The sequence below is a fragment of the Sminthopsis crassicaudata genome, chromosome 3 (genome assembly GCF_048593235.1).
Source record: "Sminthopsis crassicaudata isolate SCR6 chromosome 3, ASM4859323v1, whole genome shotgun sequence".
Classification (NCBI taxonomy): domain Eukaryota; kingdom Metazoa; phylum Chordata; class Mammalia; order Dasyuromorphia; family Dasyuridae; genus Sminthopsis; species Sminthopsis crassicaudata.
The window spans coordinates 215160907-215182808 of record NC_133619.1 but is presented as its reverse complement, the minus strand read 5'-3'; the positions used below and the strand labels follow the sequence as shown (position 1 = coordinate 215182808).

General features: G+C 34.5%; 1 protein-coding gene across 1 annotated transcript; it reads left to right on the top strand.

Annotated features, from left to right (window-relative positions):
- The first annotated feature begins 482 nt into the window (after positions 1-482).
- On the top strand, positions 483-21738 carry ZRSR2 (zinc finger CCCH-type, RNA binding motif and serine/arginine rich 2). The gene is made up of 11 exons (XM_074299913.1): positions 483-622; positions 869-948; positions 4730-4811; positions 6737-6845; positions 7054-7140; positions 10271-10309; positions 11152-11270; positions 13446-13659; positions 15415-15470; positions 16511-16620; positions 19455-21738. The coding sequence occupies exons 1-11, from the start codon at positions 582-584 to the stop codon at positions 19919-19921; spliced, it is 1404 nt and encodes a 467-aa protein (XP_074156014.1). The 5' UTR covers positions 483-581; the 3' UTR covers positions 19922-21738.
- Positions 21739-21902: the final 164 nt, after the last annotated feature.

Below are 21902 nucleotides of genomic sequence, written 5' to 3'. Positions count from 1 at the left end.
GATCCCCTCAGGAGTGTCACCTCGCTGCTTTCTTTGGGGGGCATGGATTTCCCCAGAAAGCTGCTGGGCTCCCTTCCAGCCCTGCAGTCCTGACGCCTACATCTATTTGTGAGTTGTGCGTGCGTGGGTTTTTGTAGTTGTTGCCATTTTTGTTTTTCAGGATTTGGGGGGTTTTCCTTGTATTCTCTAGAGCCCGGTCGGTAATTTTAGGAGGATGAAAATCTCAAGGTTCTTGAACCCTCGCTGTCTGATTCCCTGAAGTGAGGGCAGACTATCCCGGCGGGACATGTTTCTACGTCTCCCGATATCCACCGGTTCATCTGGAGAAATCTGGTCCACGTCTTCGCTCTTTTGTCTCCGCCTTTTTCTCCCCTTCTAGGTTATCGCTCGCGCCAAGAATGGTGCAGTACCGTACTCTTTCTGGCGAACGAGGGCACCGAGGAAGCAGGGCGGAGCTTTGTCTTCTCCACCTCCGGAAGAGCTGACAGCGACTCCGCGCGGCTCTTTCCCCAGGACTCCGCCTCTTCCGGTTGACCCGGGGGGACGTGCAGACGTACGTAGTAGGCGGTGGCATTCTCAAGATGGCTGCGCCCGCAGTGTTGCCGTTAACTGAGAAACCCAAGTAAGCGGGGTTGAGGGACTGGAGAGGGAGCGCCCTCGGGAATCGCTGTGAATGGCTGGGAGGGAAGAAAGGAGGCCCCGCGCCCGCTCCCATCGTTTGCCTTCTCCGGCACGGGGCGGGAGGTCGGGGCCAGGATGAGGACCGGGAGGCCTGACCAGAAACCCTGAGCCACAGCTCCCGAGGGCGGGAGGGGGGCGTGGGACCCCTTGGCAGGGCCACCCGAGTGACCCTGAGCGTGTCTTCCAGCCACAAGAAGTACCGAGCTGCTTTGAAGAAGGAGAAACGCCGCAGAAGGCGGCAGGAGCGAGCTAAGTTGCGAGACTCAGGTAATGGACATCCCGCCCTCACCTGCGCTGTGGGTGGGTGGGAGGAGGGCCCCGACATCTCCCCCTTTGCCCAGCAGCCTGTTGAGGTTACACGGTCAGCTCCGTCCCCAGTCTGGAGAGAGCTCTCTCACGGACAGATAGGAAAACTCCGCTGCCGGAGAGATCGGCGGCCTTCTCGGTGTGATCCGTGCGTTGTCTCCTTAAGCAGAGTGATGATCACCTCCAGCGCTTGGCGCGATGTCGTCGCCTTACCTCCCACGCGTTCTGTCCCGTGTCCCCAGTGGGTTGGGCGGGTGCTCAGTGAGTGTTTGTGGATAATCCCTTCAGCTTCTGCTGGCCGCATGTGTGGCGGGGAGAATTGGGGAATTCCGCAGAATACCTGCTTCCAACGCTGCATTAATCGTGATTCCTTGCGGCCGGGTCATCCGAACTGCCTGAGCACTTAGAGAGACCTTAGGAGAGTTGGTGTAAGGAAAGTACTTTGTACACAATCAAGTAAATTTAAATATAGACAACCATTTGTTATTGGAATAATAAGCGGCAGCTATTGTGAACTTACTCTCTTTGATCTGTGAGGGTACCGAATGAAGCACAAGAAGTTACTAACTCGGCACAAGTAAGAGGTAGTGAGATTATGAAAGGTGGTGGAGATGTTATCTCTGAACGGTGAGGATACAGATGGAAGCCTAAGAAGTGGATGTTTAGAGTCCAAGGTAATGGAGTTAAGCAAGAATAAAATAGCCTTTGAGGATACAGAATGAAGCACAAGAGGCTAATGACTTTCCAAAGTAATAGAAATAGGGACAAGTTTAAAATGAAACTCTCCTGAATTCCAATTCCAGTTTTCTTAAAGTTCCTGTGGCATTGTTCAGATTCTTAAATATTTTATTTATGTTAGACTTGGAGAACCATTGTTATCACCCAATGTGGTATTTATGTTCTCCTTGCAAAGCCAGATAACATAGTTGATAATCGAATGTCGATCAAAACTAATTATTTGAAATCCACAGATAATACATGAAATTTAAGTCAGTCATTTAAATCTTCCAATCTAAAGTTTTACAAGCTTTGTTGTGGAAAAATGTTCTGAATTTTGTTTTGGATAATTTTACTTAATGCAACTTCAATCATTCTGATTTTTTTCAGTTGTTATAACAGGGAATACTTACAAGAATCTGGAATTACATATGGCTTTAAAAATAGGATTTTAATGTTGAAAACTCCTCTTTTAAAAAATTATTAACCAGGTGATTGAAGTTGTTTTTACTTCCACTTGGTTAAATTGTAAAAATCATCTCCTTTAGCTGAAAGAAATGGTATCAATAATTTCTTCTGGAGCGATTTCAGTGAATAACCAATACTTTGCCTTTAAAAAAAATACAGGATTTGAACATTTCTTGTAAATATTTTAATTTCTTCTTGATGACCTAATAATTGAAATTCAACTAAGAAATTCTTGAATCATAAGAAAAATACAAGACATAATTTAAAGATGGAATATATAACTGGTTTAAAGATATGCCTTAGAAAACATCCCTTATTGTTCTGCATATATTGGATCATAAAATTTAATTTAGAAATTTGAATTTAAAACTGAAATTTCATAGATAATCTAGTCCAATTGCCTTATTTTATAGAAGAAACTGAAGCCAGTGGAGGTTAAAAGATTTGCTCATGGACAGACAGGTTTTGTCAAGATTTGAGCCCAGGTCTTTTGTCTCCAGATCTAGTGCTCTTTCCATTACAAAGTAATATGACACTACAGTAAGCTCCTTGCTTTTGCTGTCATTACTTAATACTTAAGCTGGTTTTGAGTGGAACAAAGAGAACCATATATTATATTATCATAAGTAGACCATTACAAATTATGTAGAATTGCTGGTGAGTCCCATTGCAAAGGTCAATTTTACTATTCTGTCTGGATGCCTCTTTCTTCCTTGTTTTCATTTTTTTTTTTCCTCAGACACCTATATTCTCTTACTGTTGTCCATGTGATTTATAATTGTTTCAGACACCTGATTGTCTAACCCTAATGTATTTTTGGTTTCTATAGCTCTCTTTTTATACAGACTCTTCTTTCCTAGCTTTTGGACCATCAATGCTGGGCAAGGATAGGGCAAGCTCAGTGAACCTCTTTTCAGATGTCCAGCCTTTTACTGAACTGGCTTGCCCTTTTTTTTCCCTCCCTCAATTTCTCCAAATATCCTCTGAGTTCATTATGGTTAGGCTGTCCTTTGATCTTCTATTCCTCTAGACCCTGAGTAATTCTACTTTTCTTTACAAATTAAGGAACTTTTCTCTGTAAGTCAGCAATTACCTTAATAAAGAGTTATTATTGTTGATCCAGACCTCTATTTCACTGACATAAGGAACTGTGTAGATAAGGAAACAAAAGCAAATTGACAACTCATTTGCAATTTATGGTCTTAGAGAAACATGAAGTATTAAGTGGCTTGTTCATCTTCTTATAGCTGAGGGAATTGGGGGGGAGGGAATGCAATTAGGTACAGTGGATAGAGTGCTGGTCCTGAAGTGAGGAAGACTCGAATTTTCCCAAGTTCAAATCCAGATACTTAATAATTGTCTGACTCTGGGCAAGTCGCTTAACCCTATTTACCTCAGTTTCTTCACCTGTAAAATAAGCTGGAGAAGGCAGTGGTTAACCATTCCATTATCTTTATCAAGAAAACCCAACTGGGGTTTTGAAAAGTTGTTCAGACATGATTTAACAAGTAAAAGTGGAATTTAAATGCAGGACTTCCTGACTCAAAATTAGTTCTCTATCAACATAATTTTTTAGCATATTTTAAATGTGTCATCTGGAAGTAGAAGATAGTGTGGGCTCAAATCATTCCTTAGATTCTTAGCTATGGGAATGTTGACAAGTTGGAATAGTCCTCTGAGCTTAACTCTTTAAGATTCTAAACTACAATTCTAACTCAAGACTAGGTTTCAATCTGATCATTGGTGGGAGTTTCTCTTCTTGGATTTCCCACATCACTGAAATCCCTGGTATTCAATCTGTTGATGGATTATCACTGCTTATACAATCCATAGATACACAGTTATGTTTAGTTCTTAAGAAGCCATCAAAAGAAAACCAGTTCAAGAAATAGTAAGGCTTTTTAATTCTCATCTACCACTAGTTCTAAAGCTCCAAAGTTTCTTTAGAGTTAAATGAATTTTCTCTATGATGAATTGTATAGGGTTGTAGGATCATAAACCTAGAGCTAAGGATCAGAGGCTATCTAGTTGATGTCCTCATTTTACAAATTAAGAAACTGAAATCCAAGTGACTTTCCCAAGGTTATAATTGGCAAGCATTAGAGACAGTAGTAAAATTTCAAACCAGTTTTGCTTGCAATAGGAAATGACAAAATAGCCTTTTCTTCCATAATGAAGAAAAACCATTCTTGTTTTAAAATTAAAAACAAAACAAAACAAAACAACCCAAAAACTTAACTTAGAAAAGATGCATGTGATAATAGACTTAAATGTTAGGGATTGAAAGTTTTTCATTCCTATAAATTTAATCAACCAAATGATTATTTACACCAGCACTGTTTAAAAATATGGTTAAATATTTGGAATAACAGGTTGTTGATTAAATTGTACAATATTGTGAACTCAAATTTGAATTTATGGATAGAAGAAAACTTTTTTATTAACCCTTTTATCATGATTGGTAATTAAACATTTTTCCCTCTGAATTAATATGTGAATGATTTAAGAAAAGATGTGAGCTCGTAGGCATTTAAGTCAACTATTCCTATTCCCTCAGGACTATCACAGAAAGATGAAGAGGAAGATGAATCCATTGTTGAACAACTGGAAGAAGAAGAAAAACAGTTAGAAGCTGAAAGGTTAGTAGTGATGAAAAACACATTAATTTAAACAGTAGAAACTTTAACACTCTTATTATGGGATAGGATACACCTACTGTAAAGCTCATAGCCTTATATATACCAGCTTTTTTGTTGGTAATTATACTTTGGGGAAGCATCCAGTAATTTAGAAATTGGAACAGTAAACTTGTGTCTTTTTGGAGACTGATCAAATGGTCCCTTTAAATACCAGGGTAAGGAAAAATATATTCTACTCTTGAAGAACTGACAGTGAAGTCTTCAAGAGTAAGATGGAAGGGGCAGGGTGGTGTGTGGGAAAGAAGAGGGGTGACTTATATTCTACTACAGACAAGATATAAATACCTTGAAACATATAAATTAGATAAAAAGTAGATGGAAAGTAATCTGAAAGACTGAGGTATTAGCAACAGGGACAGCCCCGACTGGACTCCTGCAAGAAGAACTTTGAGCTAACTCTTGAAAGAGTCAAGGAAACACAGAAAAACAGAGAAAAAGATAAAGGGGTTGGGACATTCAGTGCAAAGACATAGAGATGAGTAATGGAATATGTTGTTTAAGGAACAGTGGGATAAGATACCTAAAAATCCCTTCCAAAAACCTGCAAACCCTTTATATTTCATTCTGGAGGTAATAGAGTGCTACACAAGCTCATTGAATAATGGTGGTATATAGGCAGACTTATACTTTGTTAAAAACAGAAAATTAAAAACCTTAGCAGCTGAATAGAGTATAGATTACAGTAGGGTGAGATTGTCAAAGATGATTAACACCTGCTCTGTTTTAGGGTAATGACAGTGTGAGCACAGAAGTGGGGATTAAGAGATGCGAAGGAGAAACAGTTGTCAGTAGATTGGTCAGTTAGTAAGCATTTATTAAGCATCTACTCTGCCAGACACCGTATTAAGTATTGGGATTGGATGCCTGGGGTAAATAGGGATTGAAGGACAACACTGAGGTATGAGGCTGGTTGACTGGAAGGATGATTATGATATCAGCAGTAATAGGGAAGTTCAGAAGCTTTAGGAATTCTGGAACTTTAGTGGGAAAAAAAAAATCTGTTTTGCACTTGTTAAACCTTAAAAATGCCTATGAAATATCCAGTTTAAAGTGTCTAAGAGATATTTGGAGATGCAAGACTCCAATTCATCCATTTTCTTATATTAATGTTACTGTTTCTAATTCTCCAGCTAATTAATTGCCAAGTTCTTTTGATTCCATTTTTGTAATAGCTCTCCTGTCCAATCCTTTTTATTCCCATAACTAGCACTGTAGTATTGTCTTTGATTATTTGTTCTGTACCTAGCATGCTATCTGGTATATAATCAATGCCCCATAAATGCTTGTTGAATATAACTTGATAGTATTCATCTAAATGGTTTAATAATTTATTTCTCCTAATCTATTGTTCGTAATTAATTTTCCTTTTGCATGTCTATATTAGTGGCTTCTAAATACCTATTGAATTAAATTGAAACTCCTTATCTAGGTACAAGCTGCTATTTTCTTTTTCAATCTTATTTTATATAATTCTATTACTTACCATCTCCTATACAATGTTACCTTTTATCATTTCCCAGATCTTGAATATCTTATCCAACAGATCGGAATGTCTGTTAATTCTTACCCATACTTTAAATTGAAATTGAGATTTCTCCATTGAATAGTTCCTCATTTTCCCAATATTCAGTAATATACCTTCCAAGACCATTAAAGCACTTGGTACCTCTTTTAGTTATCATGTGTATTTTCATACTGTCACTTTTATCTACATATCACATTCCTAAGTAAAACAGTGATTTCTATGAGAGTAGGGAATGAATGCATTCACTACTACATCCCCTACAGCTAAATAATGTTGTTGACCCTTTAAAATGTTGCATAAATGACAGTTTGTTTTTATGAGTATTTGATTGTATTGGCAGGCAAAAATTACATGAGGAGTGGTTACTGAGAGAACAGAAGGCTCAAGAAGAATTTAAACTAAAGAAGGAAAAGGAAGAGGCAGCAAAAAGACGACAAGAAGAAGAAGAGGTATAGTACTAATCAAAACCAAAATGATTATCAATTTAAACTCAGCTAGTGTTTATTTATAATAGTTTTAAAAATTGAAATGAGAATTAATATTTTTAACTTAGTTTATATCTACTTTACCCATTTGTTTAGACTTTTATGTACATTTGCATTTCTTGATGTATTATTCTAAAGCTCCCCTTACTCCCCCCCCTTTTTTTTTTAAAAGAGAAAGATCAAAGAAGAATGGGAAGAACAACAAAGGAAAGAGAAACAGGAAGAAGAACAGAGACAACAGGAGAAGAGAGACAGAGAGGTGATTCCACTCCTAGGAGGATAAACGCACTGCGTATCCTCTTACAGTATCACATAGAATAGATGATGGGCATTAAGAATAAGCTTTGGAAATAAAATTCTGAATCTTGCTTTAAGCTTTAGATTTGCATATAAAATGGAACTCACTATTAGGCTAATCTTTAATGTATGTGTGATAGTAGAAATGACTTCAGTAACATAGTGATATAGTAATATTCCAGTAAATTATCTTTTCAAGAGAATATGTATTTTACTTCTTCCAGAATTTTATTTCATATCAGATTTGATAATTTCTATGACAGTTCAGCAAATATGTGTTTATTTGTATGTATTTTACATATGTAAATATGTACATATGTCTACACGCATGCATATATATGTATATTTAAATTAGATGAGTTGTTAGAGGAAATTTTTTTGAGGGGGGAGTGTCAGATTTAGATTGCTTAACAATTCAAAATAGTAATAACCAATTCTGGCTATTGTTTAATTTCTTTAAGAAAATTGGTATTGTACCTTTTTTAAACTTTTGACTTGGATATCTTGCTGCTGCTCCTTAACAGTGTGTTTATTCAAAAGATGTCACAGCTCATCTTTCCTTGACTGGTTCATCAGGATGTATCTTTTCTATAAATTATTGAGCGGGAAAAGATAGAATTGGGTAGTAAAGGGTATTAAATGGGATAAAATAAAAATTGTGGTAGATCCTTGGTTTTTTGATTATCAGGGTAATTTACAACGACAGCACTAAATACTCAGATTCAAGTATTCCCTTTTTTTAAATAAAAGCACGTCACTGCTTGGTAATGATACCTTTTATGTTAAAATTCAGTCAGATTCTAGGCTACAAATTGCTATAAAAAATAATTTCAACTTTATTGATCACTAAAAACTCATGTGTATTATTTTACTTGTATGTAGTCCTGATAGAGCATTCTTTGATTTCTAAAATTGCAAAGGATAAAGCTATCTGGTCAATTCTAAGTATACCACTGATCTTCCATAGAGAACAGTGGGAAATCTTTGCATTTTGTAACACAAAGTTCTGTAAGCAGTATTTGACAAGGACCAGATGTGGAAGAGAGCTTTACAGATCATCTGTTTAGGAGCCCTCATTTTACAGATGAGGAAACTAAGGCTGGGACAGATGAAGATATTTAGTTCAGATCACAGTAAGTAGCAGAACCAGAAATCAAATCCAAGTCTTTTGATTCCCAGTGGCTCCTCCTTCCTTGAACTTCTTTAGAAGCATGAGCAGAACTTACACAGAAGTTCTAATTTTGTGCTTAAGAAAGAGTTAGGGCACACAGAATTTCATTACAACCAAAGAAAACAGTCAAAGAAGCTGTGATAACAGGAAGTACCCATTTCAACAAACATTAAGAATCTAGTATTTACTTAGATCTTGTGGGAAATTCTAAGGGAATTATAAGATTCATATAGAAAGAGTGACTGAGAAGAAGGTTAAAATATTGACAGAAATAATATAGTATGAGGCAGTGTGAGAAACAGTGATAAAGTGAAGTTTCTCTCAAAGAACAGGAAAAGGAAAAGTGAACTTTTTGGAATATTTTAAGATTTGTTCTAAAATTGGATAATTGTACTTTTTATTGAATACTTTTATACATCACTTGAAAGCATTAGAGGAAATCTCTTGTACAGGTCCCCTATACATAACCTTAGGTTATATTTTTGTTTTGTCCTTTTTTTTTCCTGAGGCAATTGGGGTTAAGTGATTTGCCTAAGGGCATGCAGATAGGAAGTATTAAGTATATGAGGTCAGATTTGAACTCAGGCCCTCCTGACTTCAGAGCTGGTGCTTTATCCACTTCAACATCTAACTGCCCCTTGTCCTTCATTCTTTAAGAGGTCCATGACATCAGAGAAATGATACCATGACATGCAAATATTTTGGATTCGAATGAGAGAGGTTGTGCAAGGTCACCTGCCTCACTTTTACCTCCAGAACATCTGGGTCCAGTGGCCAAATATAAATCAGTACGACTGGAGATGGCCCTAGATGCCTTGACATCTGGACCTTGGGAGACTTTTGCCTCTTTAAACTAAGATCTTCAGCAGGTCTCAGTTTGATTGAGGCAACACCCATTCGTGATTAAGGCTAGGTAGCAATTGAAGCAAAGAATCTCCTGTTTCACCTAGTCCAAAAAAAAAAAAAAAAAATAGACTGAGAAAAGCCTCCCAAAGAAGGCTGCATTTTGTAGGTTATCTGAAGCCTTGGGTGATAAGACAGACAGTTCATAGAAAGCAAAAGGAGGGTAGAAGTGAATGATCTATCTAGAATGACTGCAGTGAACACAGCCCCTAACAGCTAGGTGGTGCTGTGAACAGAATACTAGGCTCTTGGAATTAGAAGCATCTTAATTCAAATTCTGCCTCAGATACTAGCTATATGACTCAGAGAACCTATAGGCCTCAGCTTCCTCAACTGTAAAATGACACCTATCTCTTGGGATTGTTGTGAGGATCAAATATAATATTTGTATAGTGCTTAACACATAGCAGGTGATTAATAAATGCTTTAAAAAAAAAAAAAAGCCTGCAGTACATAAGTTTTCCATAACCATAAATGAAGTATGTACAGAGTAGGTAGAGTTTGATTTTATTTGCCTTATTAATGAAAATTAAAAGTTTCCACCATTAGTCCCAGGTATTAGTATTAGGATTATAGATTATACTCTTCAAAATTTCTTTTTTTTTTTTTTTTTTTTTTTGAGGCTGGGGTTAAGTTCTTCAAAATTTCTAATTAAATTTCTAGTTTCTTTTTAAAATGTGTTTTGTGGTGCTCGTAATATTTTTTGAAAGAAATGAGCTAGTACTTATAGGAAGATGTGCCAAAGTCCTGCTGCTACTGAACTTGTTACAATTTCTTATAAGGAATAACTTAAAAGATGTCTAATATTCTTTGTCTGCCACTTGGATGAAAATTTTTTCATAAAGCTGTATCCTTTAATAGTTTTTTAGGGTGTCTTTCCAGTACAAAATAAGAAATTTAAACATTTTGGATGCATAAAGTCAGAAAATGTTGCAAATTAGGTTCTTAACCAGAGAAACCAGATGTGAGTTACCTGACTTCAAAGTTTTCACTAGTCCTATGTTTGCACCATTTATAGGAAGCTGTGCAGAAGATGCTGGATCAGGCTGAAAGTCAGGTATTTTCTATACCTTCTGTTTAGAATTGGAATTCAGTTGTGACATTTTAACAAGAACTCTGATGTTTCTTTACTTTTGCTAAGTCCAAATTAATTTATTTTTGAAGGCACTTGTTTGTTTCTGCTTCTTTTATTGTATAGCCAAAGGATACTTAATGATAATTAAATGCAATTGATGCTAAAAAAACACTTCAATCTTTGAAATTTGGAGATAGGAAGTGAACTTAAAAAAAATCAGCTTGATCTAGGAATTACAGAAATGGTCTTGCATAGCAGTGAGTGTCTTGTTTTTCATTTGACCAAGATCGTTTTTATTTATGCTACTCACATATTTGCATTTGTGAGCTATATTATAGATATTAAAACCAGTATGGACTATTTTAGCTCTAACTTAATCTCAAGAGAATTCCCTCTATCACTGTTAATTGATGTAACATGTTATGAATGAATGTTATGAACATGGTCTCTGAAAGTTGATATAATCAAAAATTTTTATTATCCTATAGTCATCTTGGTTTTTAGCCTTTCAAAATCAGTTTAGCTAGTTTTAAATACACACACACACACACACACACATACATACACTCCTTATGTAGGCTTTGGTTCACCTCCATGTCACAATAAAACATCAGAAGAGAATTTAATGGAACTCATTCTTCCTAAAAAAGAATAGTATTCAAGAAAGGATCTGGAGCTAAAAGAGAAATGGCCTGTTTCTACTTGGTAGAGAATGAAATACATTGACTTAATTTTCACAAGAAATATTTTGAAGATATCTTTTGAAATAGTGGCTCTTTAGTAATATACAGATGATAAAATAAATTATGATGTTTTATATATAGTTGGAAAATGGTGTCACATGGCATAATCCAGAACCACCAGTGGATTTAAGAGCAACAGAGAAAGATCAAGCTAATTGTCCATTCTACATTAAGACGGGATCTTGCCGATTTGGAGATAGGTAATATTTAAATGCATTAAGAAAAAAAATTGCATAATATTTGGGGATTTTGAGTGTTAAATGTTAATACAATCAACTCTTCATTTTTGTGTTTCTCCACCCTACTCTTTTCAAGCTAGTGCTAAGGCTGCCTTTCTCCATGCCTTTCTCCATTTCTGATTTCTGAGTGAGCTCCTTTCCTGCATTTCCTTCAGTTTTTCTTGGATTTTTCCCTATAGATTATTTTAGCATAAAATTGTCTTTTCCCCACTTTGCTTGCTGGTACAAAAATAATTGATCTTACGAGATCTATTGTCATGCTGTTATCAAAGGAGTCATAAGAAAGTATCCAAATTCATATACTTATTCTTGAATAGTTTGCTGGGAATTTCAGCCATATTTTCCCATATTTCCATCTTCAAGATTTCAGACACCTTTGATTATTTGAGAGTTTTTGATCTAGAGCTGGAATGAACCACAGAAGCCATTTAGTCTAAAATCCTCATGTTATAAGGAGAAAATGTGATTTAGCAATATCACACAGATACCTTAGTCTACACAGCACTAGGATTTGAATACTAGGTTGTCTGTAGGGTCAGTATTTGGCTTTCTTTAGAACTTTGAATATGAAATATGAAAAGTTTTTAAAAGTTTAACTTTATTTTAGTGACAATTGGACCTTCCAAATGCTTCAATAAATTATAGAATTTAAGCTCTGAGAAATGAAGAGAACTCTAGATATTATTTTGTCCAATTCCTTGGTGGGAGTGTAAGGCAGTTTTTTAAAGCGCAATAAATTTATCTTCCATGAACCACCATGCTCTCTACTCATTGAGATTTCTGATAAATTTTTTTTTTTTTTTTTTTGTAACACAAAAAGAATCAACTCATGGATAGTTCTGCAGACATAAAAACACCAATGGCCAAATTTTTGAATATTTTCTTTCTTTCTTTTTTTTTTGCTAACATGAGGGCGAGTCCATATTTGGAAAATCTTTGAATCACCACTGCTGCTAGTTGGATTGAACTGTTTATTTGATATTTGAAGTAGCTGTCTGGAGAGCTTCAAGTAGTATCTCAGTACTGATATGTGTAAATGAAATTAGTGGAAAAATAACAAGATTTTTGCTAAGGCGGTCAACTGTAGAAAAAATAATTGCTATCAAAGCCATTGATTCCAAATATTTTTGTCATTTTTTATATGTTCATTGGCTTTCCAATTTTTCTTTGTTTAGCTACCTGTCAGTCATATTTTATTTTATACTTGGCTCAATTCTTTTGAAAAGACATGTTAACACATGTCTTTCTTTTCATGTTTCTCTGAATTTCTCATATTTGTCATTTCCTCCTACACAATACTATTACATTACATCTCTGTATCACAGTTTATTGAATCATTCTTTAATTATGAATAATAGATTGGTATATAAAAACACAAAGGACCCTTCCAGTTTTAACCTCCACATTTTACAAATGGGGAAACTGAGGCTCACAGACCTGAAGAAGTAGACCCAAGTTTGCACAGCTAACAAAAAAGAGCCAGTATTTGAACACAAATTTTCTAGTTCTGTAACTGTACAGTTTTATACAACTTTTCAATAAACTTACAACAACGTAGATTTTACTTTTTTTTTAGACCACTATAAAGAGTTCTATCAATATCCAGAAAGATTTTCTTAACTTTTAGATAAGCAGAAAATTAAATTAAAATAGGCATTTTTAATAAACATTTCATTGTACTATAATTTGCTTATTAGCCTCTGCTCCTTCATAGTAACAAAAACTCACATTTTAAGTTTACAAAGCACTTTCCCAATATCCTGTCTTCTTAAAACTTAATTTTCCTTTTAATGTCTGCTTTCCTTGTGATGGATTCTGCCTTCCCAACCATAACTCCTACAACACAAATTCTATTTGCTCTTATTACTGTATTCTTCTGGTCTTTCTTTATTGAAAGATAGCTGAATGAAGCTGAACTCATTTCCACAGAGTTTTCTAACCTGCTGAAAGCTATATATATTTTACTTGTTAAGAGTTAATTTTGACTTTGGCAGAGGCTGAGATATGTATCTTAATAGAATTTAAATCATTGAGTTAACTGAAACTCCAGTTGAATCAACTTAAAGCAGAATTGTTACATGTTATTTTTAAATACAGAGTTTCCATGTGTTTTTTTTTCCCCTCTCTTGTATACAGGTGTTCACGAAAGCATAATTACCCAACATCTAGTCAAACACTTCTTATTAGAAGTATGTTTATAACATTTGGAATGGAGCAGTGCAGACGGGATGACTATGATACTGATGCAAGCCTGGAGTACAGTGAGGAGGAAACCTATCAGCAGTTCCTAGATTTCTATGAAGATGTACTTCCAGAATTCAAGAATGTGGGAAAAGTTATTCAATTCAAGGTAGGGTTAGATGATGTTTTATAAATTAAAATTCAATAAACATTTAATAGTTAACTTACTGTTAAATTTAGAAGATACTGGATACAATTCATGTAGCAGGTAGTCCAATTTGGCTGGAATTTAGAATGTGTAGAATAATTGAAATGTGTAATCAGGTTGGAAAAAAGTAAAATTGGAAGAGGGCAGTGGTAATAACTACCAGGCTAAAAAATTTTTGCCTTATGTAAGTGACAGTTGGTGACCATTTAAGATTTTAAGTAGAAAAGTGATATTGGATAGATTTTTGCCTTGTTTTTGCTATTTTGTTAATTTTGTGTGAGAACTGTATTGGAATGTGAAGAGATTGGTGGCAGATCAGTTAGGATGCTCATAGAATCTTCTAGACTAGTAGTGAAATGTATGGAGGGAGAGCGGAGAGATGGGAGAGATGTAGAGGTGGAATTGATAGAACTGATATCTTGATGGCACAATGGAGAGAGCACTGGTCCTGGAGTCAGGAGGACCTGAGTTCAAATTAGGTCTCAGACAGTTAACACTTTGTACCTGGGCAAGTCACTTAACTCCAGCTGCTTCTTAAAACTCAAAAAAAAAAAAAAAAATTGACAGAACTGAGCAACTGATAAGATATAGAGAAAGGAGACAAGTCAAGGCTGTAATCCCTAGGTTTTAAACTTGACTATAGATGCTGTTAACTAAGAAAATAGAACTTGGAAGAGACTGAGTTTAGGCTGGGAAGATGACAAATGTAGTTTTGGTACAGTTCTTTTAAGGAAACTGGGATGGAGAGAAAAGGAGCAGCAAATCAGAAAGTCAACAGAAGAGACATGTTCCAGGAGGAGATGTTTGCTGGTATCAAAATGTGTAGAAAAATCAAAGGAATAGAGACTGAGAAAAGGCTTCCTGATTGAGAAATTACTCAATCTTTGGTTGGATGTGTAGTAGACCAGTCAGAACATATCCCTGAATGTGGGAGAGGGAAGCAGAGATGGTTTGATAAAATCACAGAATCAAATGACAATTTCTTAACTTGGGATGAAACTTGTACATGTTCACATATAGCAGTCCAAAGATAGAAAAAGGATAATAACAAAGTAATAATCATGGAGAGGTGAGCTTAGGGCTTGGGTTTCATGTAGTTTTGAAATCACAGCCAAGCTGAAGAAGGGAATATGAGAGGGCCGCAGAGAAATGGCCTGTGTTTTCTTAATGTCATGGTGAGATGATAACATTTTTGAAATTGTTATACTTAGCTTTCAAAATATTTGATTATGTAATCCTAAATAAAATTTTATCGTATGGATTTGGGGTTATTTTGAAAGGTGGAAAAATATTGGGAAAAAATATATATGATGCTTAACAAAATACATGCTTTGTATATTGTTATATACCTAATTTATCACTTGAAATGTAAGAATGGCCCAGTAAATAGGTCCAGTAAAATATAGACTTCTTTAGGGCAAGAACTGTTGTTTTTTGTTTTTGTTTTTCAACTTTTTTTTGTGACTCCAATGCCTAGCTTAGTGCCCAGTGGGAACTCAGTAAATGTTTATTGAATTGAAGAGCATTTCAAATCCTTTTGAAAGAATCATTGGAATGCTTTCTTGTTGATGTTGAATTTGTTTTGAAAATGTTGGTAATTATTTTCCATTTTGGCACATTAGCCTGGCTAGACATAACGTTTGTCATTAGCATTATAATAACTGTATCTTCCTTGGATTTGTTTTTCTAATCGTAGAATATTTTTGTTTTTCTTAGGTCAGCTGCAACTTTGAGCCTCATCTAAGAGGAAATGTATATGTGCAATATCAGTCGTAAGTATGCCTATCCAGGCTTCTTTTGGAGCATGATCATTGTGCTGGAGTTCTGAGATTTTGTCACCAAATGATAAAATGCGGATTTTCAGATCATCTGATATATTGGTAGTGTGTATGAAAAGTAAATTTAACATGTCAGGCAATTTAACATATAAAACATTTCATGATCAAGTTTTGATTTTTATTATCTAGCATGACTCTCAACTATCTAGACTTTTACTATGTCTATTGGGCTATATACCAAATACCATAATGAGACTTAATAAATTTGCACTTATATTCTTTTTATTGGTAAAAATTTTCTAACATGAATAGCTCATTGATGCTTTTGAAAAAGTATTTTAATCTTTTAAAACTAAATTTTCTTTTTCCCCCATTATTTATTTTAAATTTGTATATAGGAAAATTAAAACATTGCATATGCACAGTGGAATATAAGGGAACTTATAAAATATAAAGCAATAAATGTCTATTTCAAGAAACCTCACTGGACCTTGTGTTTACAGTGGGTATATGCCATTTGTCCTCCCCACCTTAATAGGGTTGTTGTAACGATCAAATGAACTCAGGTAACATTTGTAAAATGTTATATAAATATAAAATAGTGGTAATTTATTAGTTGCCACAGTCATCTTGAAGATAAGCTTTTTTTTTTAGGCAGCTTTGAAGTTGATAAACAGGGATGTTGTGGTACATTGTTACCTACCTAGAAAATATATCATAGCCTGGTAAAATATATTAAGAGTTCTATCTCTACTTTTTGCCTGGGACTTTTGGTAACTCAGGGTAGAAACTATGGGAGGCAGAATGTAATTTGTTTTTAAGTTTAGAAGTTTTAAGAAGAAATTTTTGTTAGTGAGATTATAAATTTCAATAAAAATTTATAAGAATGATAATATGTAGTTAGAAAACATTTCAGTGGGTAATAGAAATAATGATCCAGGTTAAACTGTTAACCCTATTATTAATAATAAGGTTTAATCCAATGTGAATGATTTGGATTTACATGAAATGTTGTTTTTAAAATTTTTTTAAAGGGAGGAAGAATGTCAGGCAGCCTTCTCTCTATTCAATGGACGATGGTATGCAGGACGACAGCTTCAATGTGAATTCTCACCAGTAACACGGTGGAAAATGGCTATTTGTGGTAAAGTAGATCTTTATAGTGTAAAAAGAAATTGTTGTAAAAAGGATCGTGTAGCTCTAGGACAGAGGTCATTGAGTACATGTAAAAGATGAGGAAATTGAGTTCCTAGAGGGGGTAAATACTTGCCCAAGAGCAGAAGTACAAGAGGCAAGATTAGGATTTGAATTCAAGACCTCTGACTTAAAATCCACCATTCTTTCCAGTCTAACAAGGAAAGAAACTGTTAGGAGAAATTTCTTGAAAAAGAAATCAGAAAACTAAAGGTGGTGTGCCTTTTTACATAATAGAACAGAATGATAGAAAATGAACTGATTCTCAAAGTTTTTGGTCTCTTGAAAATTAACACAAATCTTCTAAAGAACTTTTGAGTGTTTTATATCTATATTTGTTATATTAGATATGAAAATATCCTAGTATTATAAAAATAGTTTTGACTGGGCCCCCTGACTCTCTGGAGTTCAATATATCTTAGTTTTAAATCATAAGAAGTAGGGGATTAAGCCATAGAATCAGGATCTTCCTCTCATGTTTAAAGTAGTAGACAAGTTAGTCTGATCCCAAGACTTTCCTTACTTCTACCCTAATGGCTCAACAATACTTTTGAATACTGACGTGCTGAGAAATTTCTAGGTTCCTTTCAATTGAGGAGTATATTACTGTTTTATGTTGCATAAAGGGAACATATACACTTTTATAAATGAGCTTCATATTATTATTATAATAGAAATAATTGCTATCTAATTCATTTCTTGTAAATGGAGATCATCTTAGGTCTTAATTATTTATTCTCTAACACAGAAGAGATGGCTTATCAAATGTACAAAATTACTTTTATTGTTAAAAGGCAAAATGATATGCTTTGGGGGTTTTTCAGTCTTTTGCCAGATTAAATGCCCTTTATTTCTAGTAAAACTTCAAAACCACAAATTTTGTTGAAAGGAAATGGGATTTAGTTGCCAATGTTAAAATAAGAACAGCTTGTTTCCATATCTGTTACAAAGGTAGTAAACAAAATGCCACAAGAATAAGAGATGGAAAAAAATATAAATTGTAATCTGGTATCATTGTAATTGATCAGCATTTATACATATCTAGTACACAATAGTAATTTGGTCCTGAGGCACTTCAAAATCCAGAAATGTTTGCTAAGTTATAAAAATAGAATTATGTTCTGTGATTTTAATTATCTTATATTTTAACCTTTGAAAATTGTTAATCTGTGTATAGTATATTTGATAATATAAATACTGAGGTAACCACTAAGTCCATTTCCCCTACCATCATGGACAAGAAGCTACAGTATCTACAGTCTGGCAACAATAGCAACTTAGGTGGCTTAGTAGAGTGGTGGGTCTGGAATCAGAAATATTCAAGTACAAGTTTTAGAGAGACATTTGTTCTATGATTCTGGGCAAATCATTTATTTAATCTGTTTAACAGACTTAATCCATTGGAGAAGGAAATGACAAACCAATCAACTTATCTTTGCCAGGAAAACCCCATGGACAATATTGTTGTGCTATACTATGCATATAGTATATACATGTTATATAAGTACTATGTTGTACTATGTATGTTCCATGGGGTCATAAAGAGTCAGACATGATTGAACCAGTCTTTTCCCTTTCATGTTTTCACTGTTGTTCAGAAGTATGAGCTGCTAGCAGTCATATAAAACCTAGTCATAATTAAATATTTCACTCATAATTGATCAAGTTATTTTGCTCTTTTCATGTTTTGATTGCTTATGGGTAATTTTATATATGAGCATCATTTTAGCAGCTCTTAATGTAAACATAATAGTTGTTCTGAATATTTGAGTGAAATTTGCCACTTAGAGTTCTTTTTTTTAAGAGTTGGGCTTACACACTTTATTTTTTTTAATTATAGCTTTTTATTGAGAAAACATAAGCATGGCTAATTTTTGCAGCATTGTCCCTTGCACTCACTTCTGTTCCAATTTTTCCCTTCCCTCCCCCTACCTCCTTCCCTAGATGGCAGGCAGTCTCATACATAGATACAATATATGTGTGCAGATCTGTACAGTTCTCTTGTTGCACAAGAAAAATTAGATTCAGAAGGTAAAAATAACCTGGGAAGAAAAACAAAAATGCAAGTAGTCCACATTCATTTCCTAGTGTTCCTTCTCTGGGTGTAGCTGATTCTGTCCATCATTGATCAATTGGGAATGAATTGGATCTTCTCTTTGTCAAGGATATCCACTTCAGATGGTGCTTTTTAAAAAGTTATGGGTTTCATGGTTTGGTTTTGTTTTTTTGTCTCAAAAGTCCTTTGTTTTCCTGGCAAGAATAACTTAAAATATCAGGAGATTTTCTTCTCTCGGCTACGTATAACTCCTCTTGTTAACACTCTTAACCCTTGTTAACTCTCTTAAAATCCATTGTCATTTTAAGTTTGTATACCACTTTGTATCTGGGCATACTTATTGTTTTCTTCTATGCCATTATACTATCTTTGTACTCAGACTTATTGTTTACAGATAAATGACTTGCCCAAGGTCACAGAGCTTATAGTTGGCAGAACTGGCTGGTATTGGAGCCCAATATTTATGATTCTTGGTTCAATGCATCTTGTATACTCTGTAAAGATCCAAAAATTTGATAATTTTTTTTACTGCAAATTTATTATAGTCAGTTGTTTATTCCCACAGTGAAACCACCACTAATTGTGCTGTAGATTGTTTTTGTATTTTTACCTAAATATCAAAATGGGAACATAAATGTCATTAGCACACTTGAAATAAAAATTTCTAGGCAAAAGTAAAAAGATGTGAAGGACATATCTATAAACTACCTTTTCATTATCTGTTACAGGTTTATTTGGAAGGCAGAAGTGTCCAAGGGGGAAGCACTGTAACTTTCTCCATGTATTCAGAAATCCCAATAATGAATTTTGGGAAGCTAATAGAGACATACATATGTCCCCAGATCGGAGTAATACATCATTTGGTAAAAACTCAGAAAGGAGAGAGAGGACAGGTTACCATGAAGAATATTACAGCAGATCAAGGAGACGGCGAAGTCCTAGTCCAGATCATTCTTATAAAAGAAATGGGGAATCTGAGAGGAAGAAAAGTAATCACCATAGGAGTAAGAAAAAATCTCATAAGCATTCCTCAAAAAGTCATGAAAGGCGACGCTCAAGGAGTCGAGGAAGAAAGCGGGATCGAAGCCGAAGAAGCAGGAGCCAGAGTAGAGGCCGAAGAAGCCAAAGCAAAAGTACATCCAGGTCTAGGAGTCGGGACAGGAAGAAGTCAACCAGTAGAGACAGAAATACTTAAATCACAAAACAAAATATATATTTTTATACTGACATATTGATCTCCAAAATGTATAGAGCTTCCAGTTATTTTTCTCAATTTAAACCAGCTTTTCAGATCTAGAATTATCCTGTATTAATTGCAACTCCAAAGTTAGTTTTTCAACCAGAATTACTAAAGATGGTTTAGAACTCAAGTTTGACAAAATCTTGACACTTAAAACACAGAAAATTCCCTATACTCCCTCCAAATTGAAAACTGGATCTTTTCTAGCTGTATTTCCTTATAATAAATACTTGGTTAGTTAGGGTAGATTGAAATTTAATCATTTCCACTACAGCTAGTGAATATTCTTGTTTACAGCAGTACCAGTAACACAAATGTCATTTATAATAGATTGGATAAGAGAAAGAGATGATAAAGTTGAAAAAGGGAAACACAATTTTTTTGTCTTAATGCTGTAGCATGCATGAGCTTTAAATGGAAATGCTGCTTTTGGTTTTCTAATTAGGAAAAACTTTTTCCTTGCAAGACACACAGCTTTATTCCTATTAATATTTTAAAGTAGAAGGTAGCTAGGAAATTTGACAAGGATGAGACTTGTAAAATGGTTTACATTAAAAAAGAGAAAATTGAGAAGTGGTTATTTTAAAAGTTGAATATGGGATGGAAGAGTTTTTAACTTACCTTCTGTGAAAGGAACCTAAGTGGTGAACCATACTGCTGATTTTATAAATCTTGATCTAGCTTTTTTCTGAAGCAGGATTGTTCATCCTTTCTGAAAATGCTCTAATAGTTTTTTCTAGAAAACTATTTTGTAATTGACTTTTCAATAATGAGTTATGTATATGACTATTTTCTTCCAAATAAGTATACATACATGATTAAATGTGAAGCCTATAATTTTGTCTTAATGTTCTATGAAAATAAAGCTAGCTATTTGATCTGGAAATGGTTTTAGAGATAACTTGATAATATTAAATATTATCAAAGAAATATTTTCTCTGCTCTTTTATCCCACCCCACCTCCAATTAATAGTAAATTATACTTTAAAAAATAACTTCATTTTTGAACTGGTGGTTTAAAATCTTTTCCAGATCTGTTTTCTAGTGTAGAATCATTAATCTTTTCCTTGATTAAATTTTCTTCAAGGAAGGCCCAGTCTTGCTTGAGGTATCAACCAGGACTGATGAATTTGATAACATCTGTTTGCTTTTCAGACATCCTGGCCCAAACTAATTTATTTAATGCCTGTACAAAATGGAAATCACTTTCTACTTCAAGGATCTGTGGTTTCCATTGATACAAACAGTAAATCCTTTTATATCCTGAGTAGATAGTCTTAATAAGTTGCTTCTCTGAAATTTTTTTTTTTTTTTTAGCAGAAATGTAGAATTTGTGTTCTGCTGGCATGGTCTTCAAGAATCCCGAGGTTTTTTATAAGAATTGTAGAATTTTCCAAACATGGCAAAACTACCCATTTACATTTTTCAAAAATCTTTTTAAATGTTAGTGATTTGATTCACTTTACATAAAAGCAAGGTAATTCTCTAGGGACAATTTCTGTTTACCATTTTTGTGAGTGGCTGGGGGCGGGGAAGGAGGAGGTAAGGCTTTTTTTTTAACAGCTCCCAAACTGAACAAAAAGCTATTATGATTCTGATTTCTGAAAAGCATCACAAAATCTAATTATCCTTAATATTTATTTAAAATGCAAGCTCTGGTTTTATTTTTATTTATCTGAAATAAATGCTGGCATAAAGATGCTCAGAAAGAGTATAAGTTTAAATGTTGCTATTTATTGTTTTGTAAAATAAATGTAAATAATTCAAAGACAGTGCTGTAGTTGCATTCTTATTTTTAATAGTGTTTTGTGTGAAAAATTAATTCAATTCTACCTTGTGTTCACTTGTAAAAATAACACATTTAAATGAGGTTTAATTTTATTTCCATTTTAGTAAAGAAGCTTAACTTTTGTCTCAGTGAAATCTCCCTTTCCAG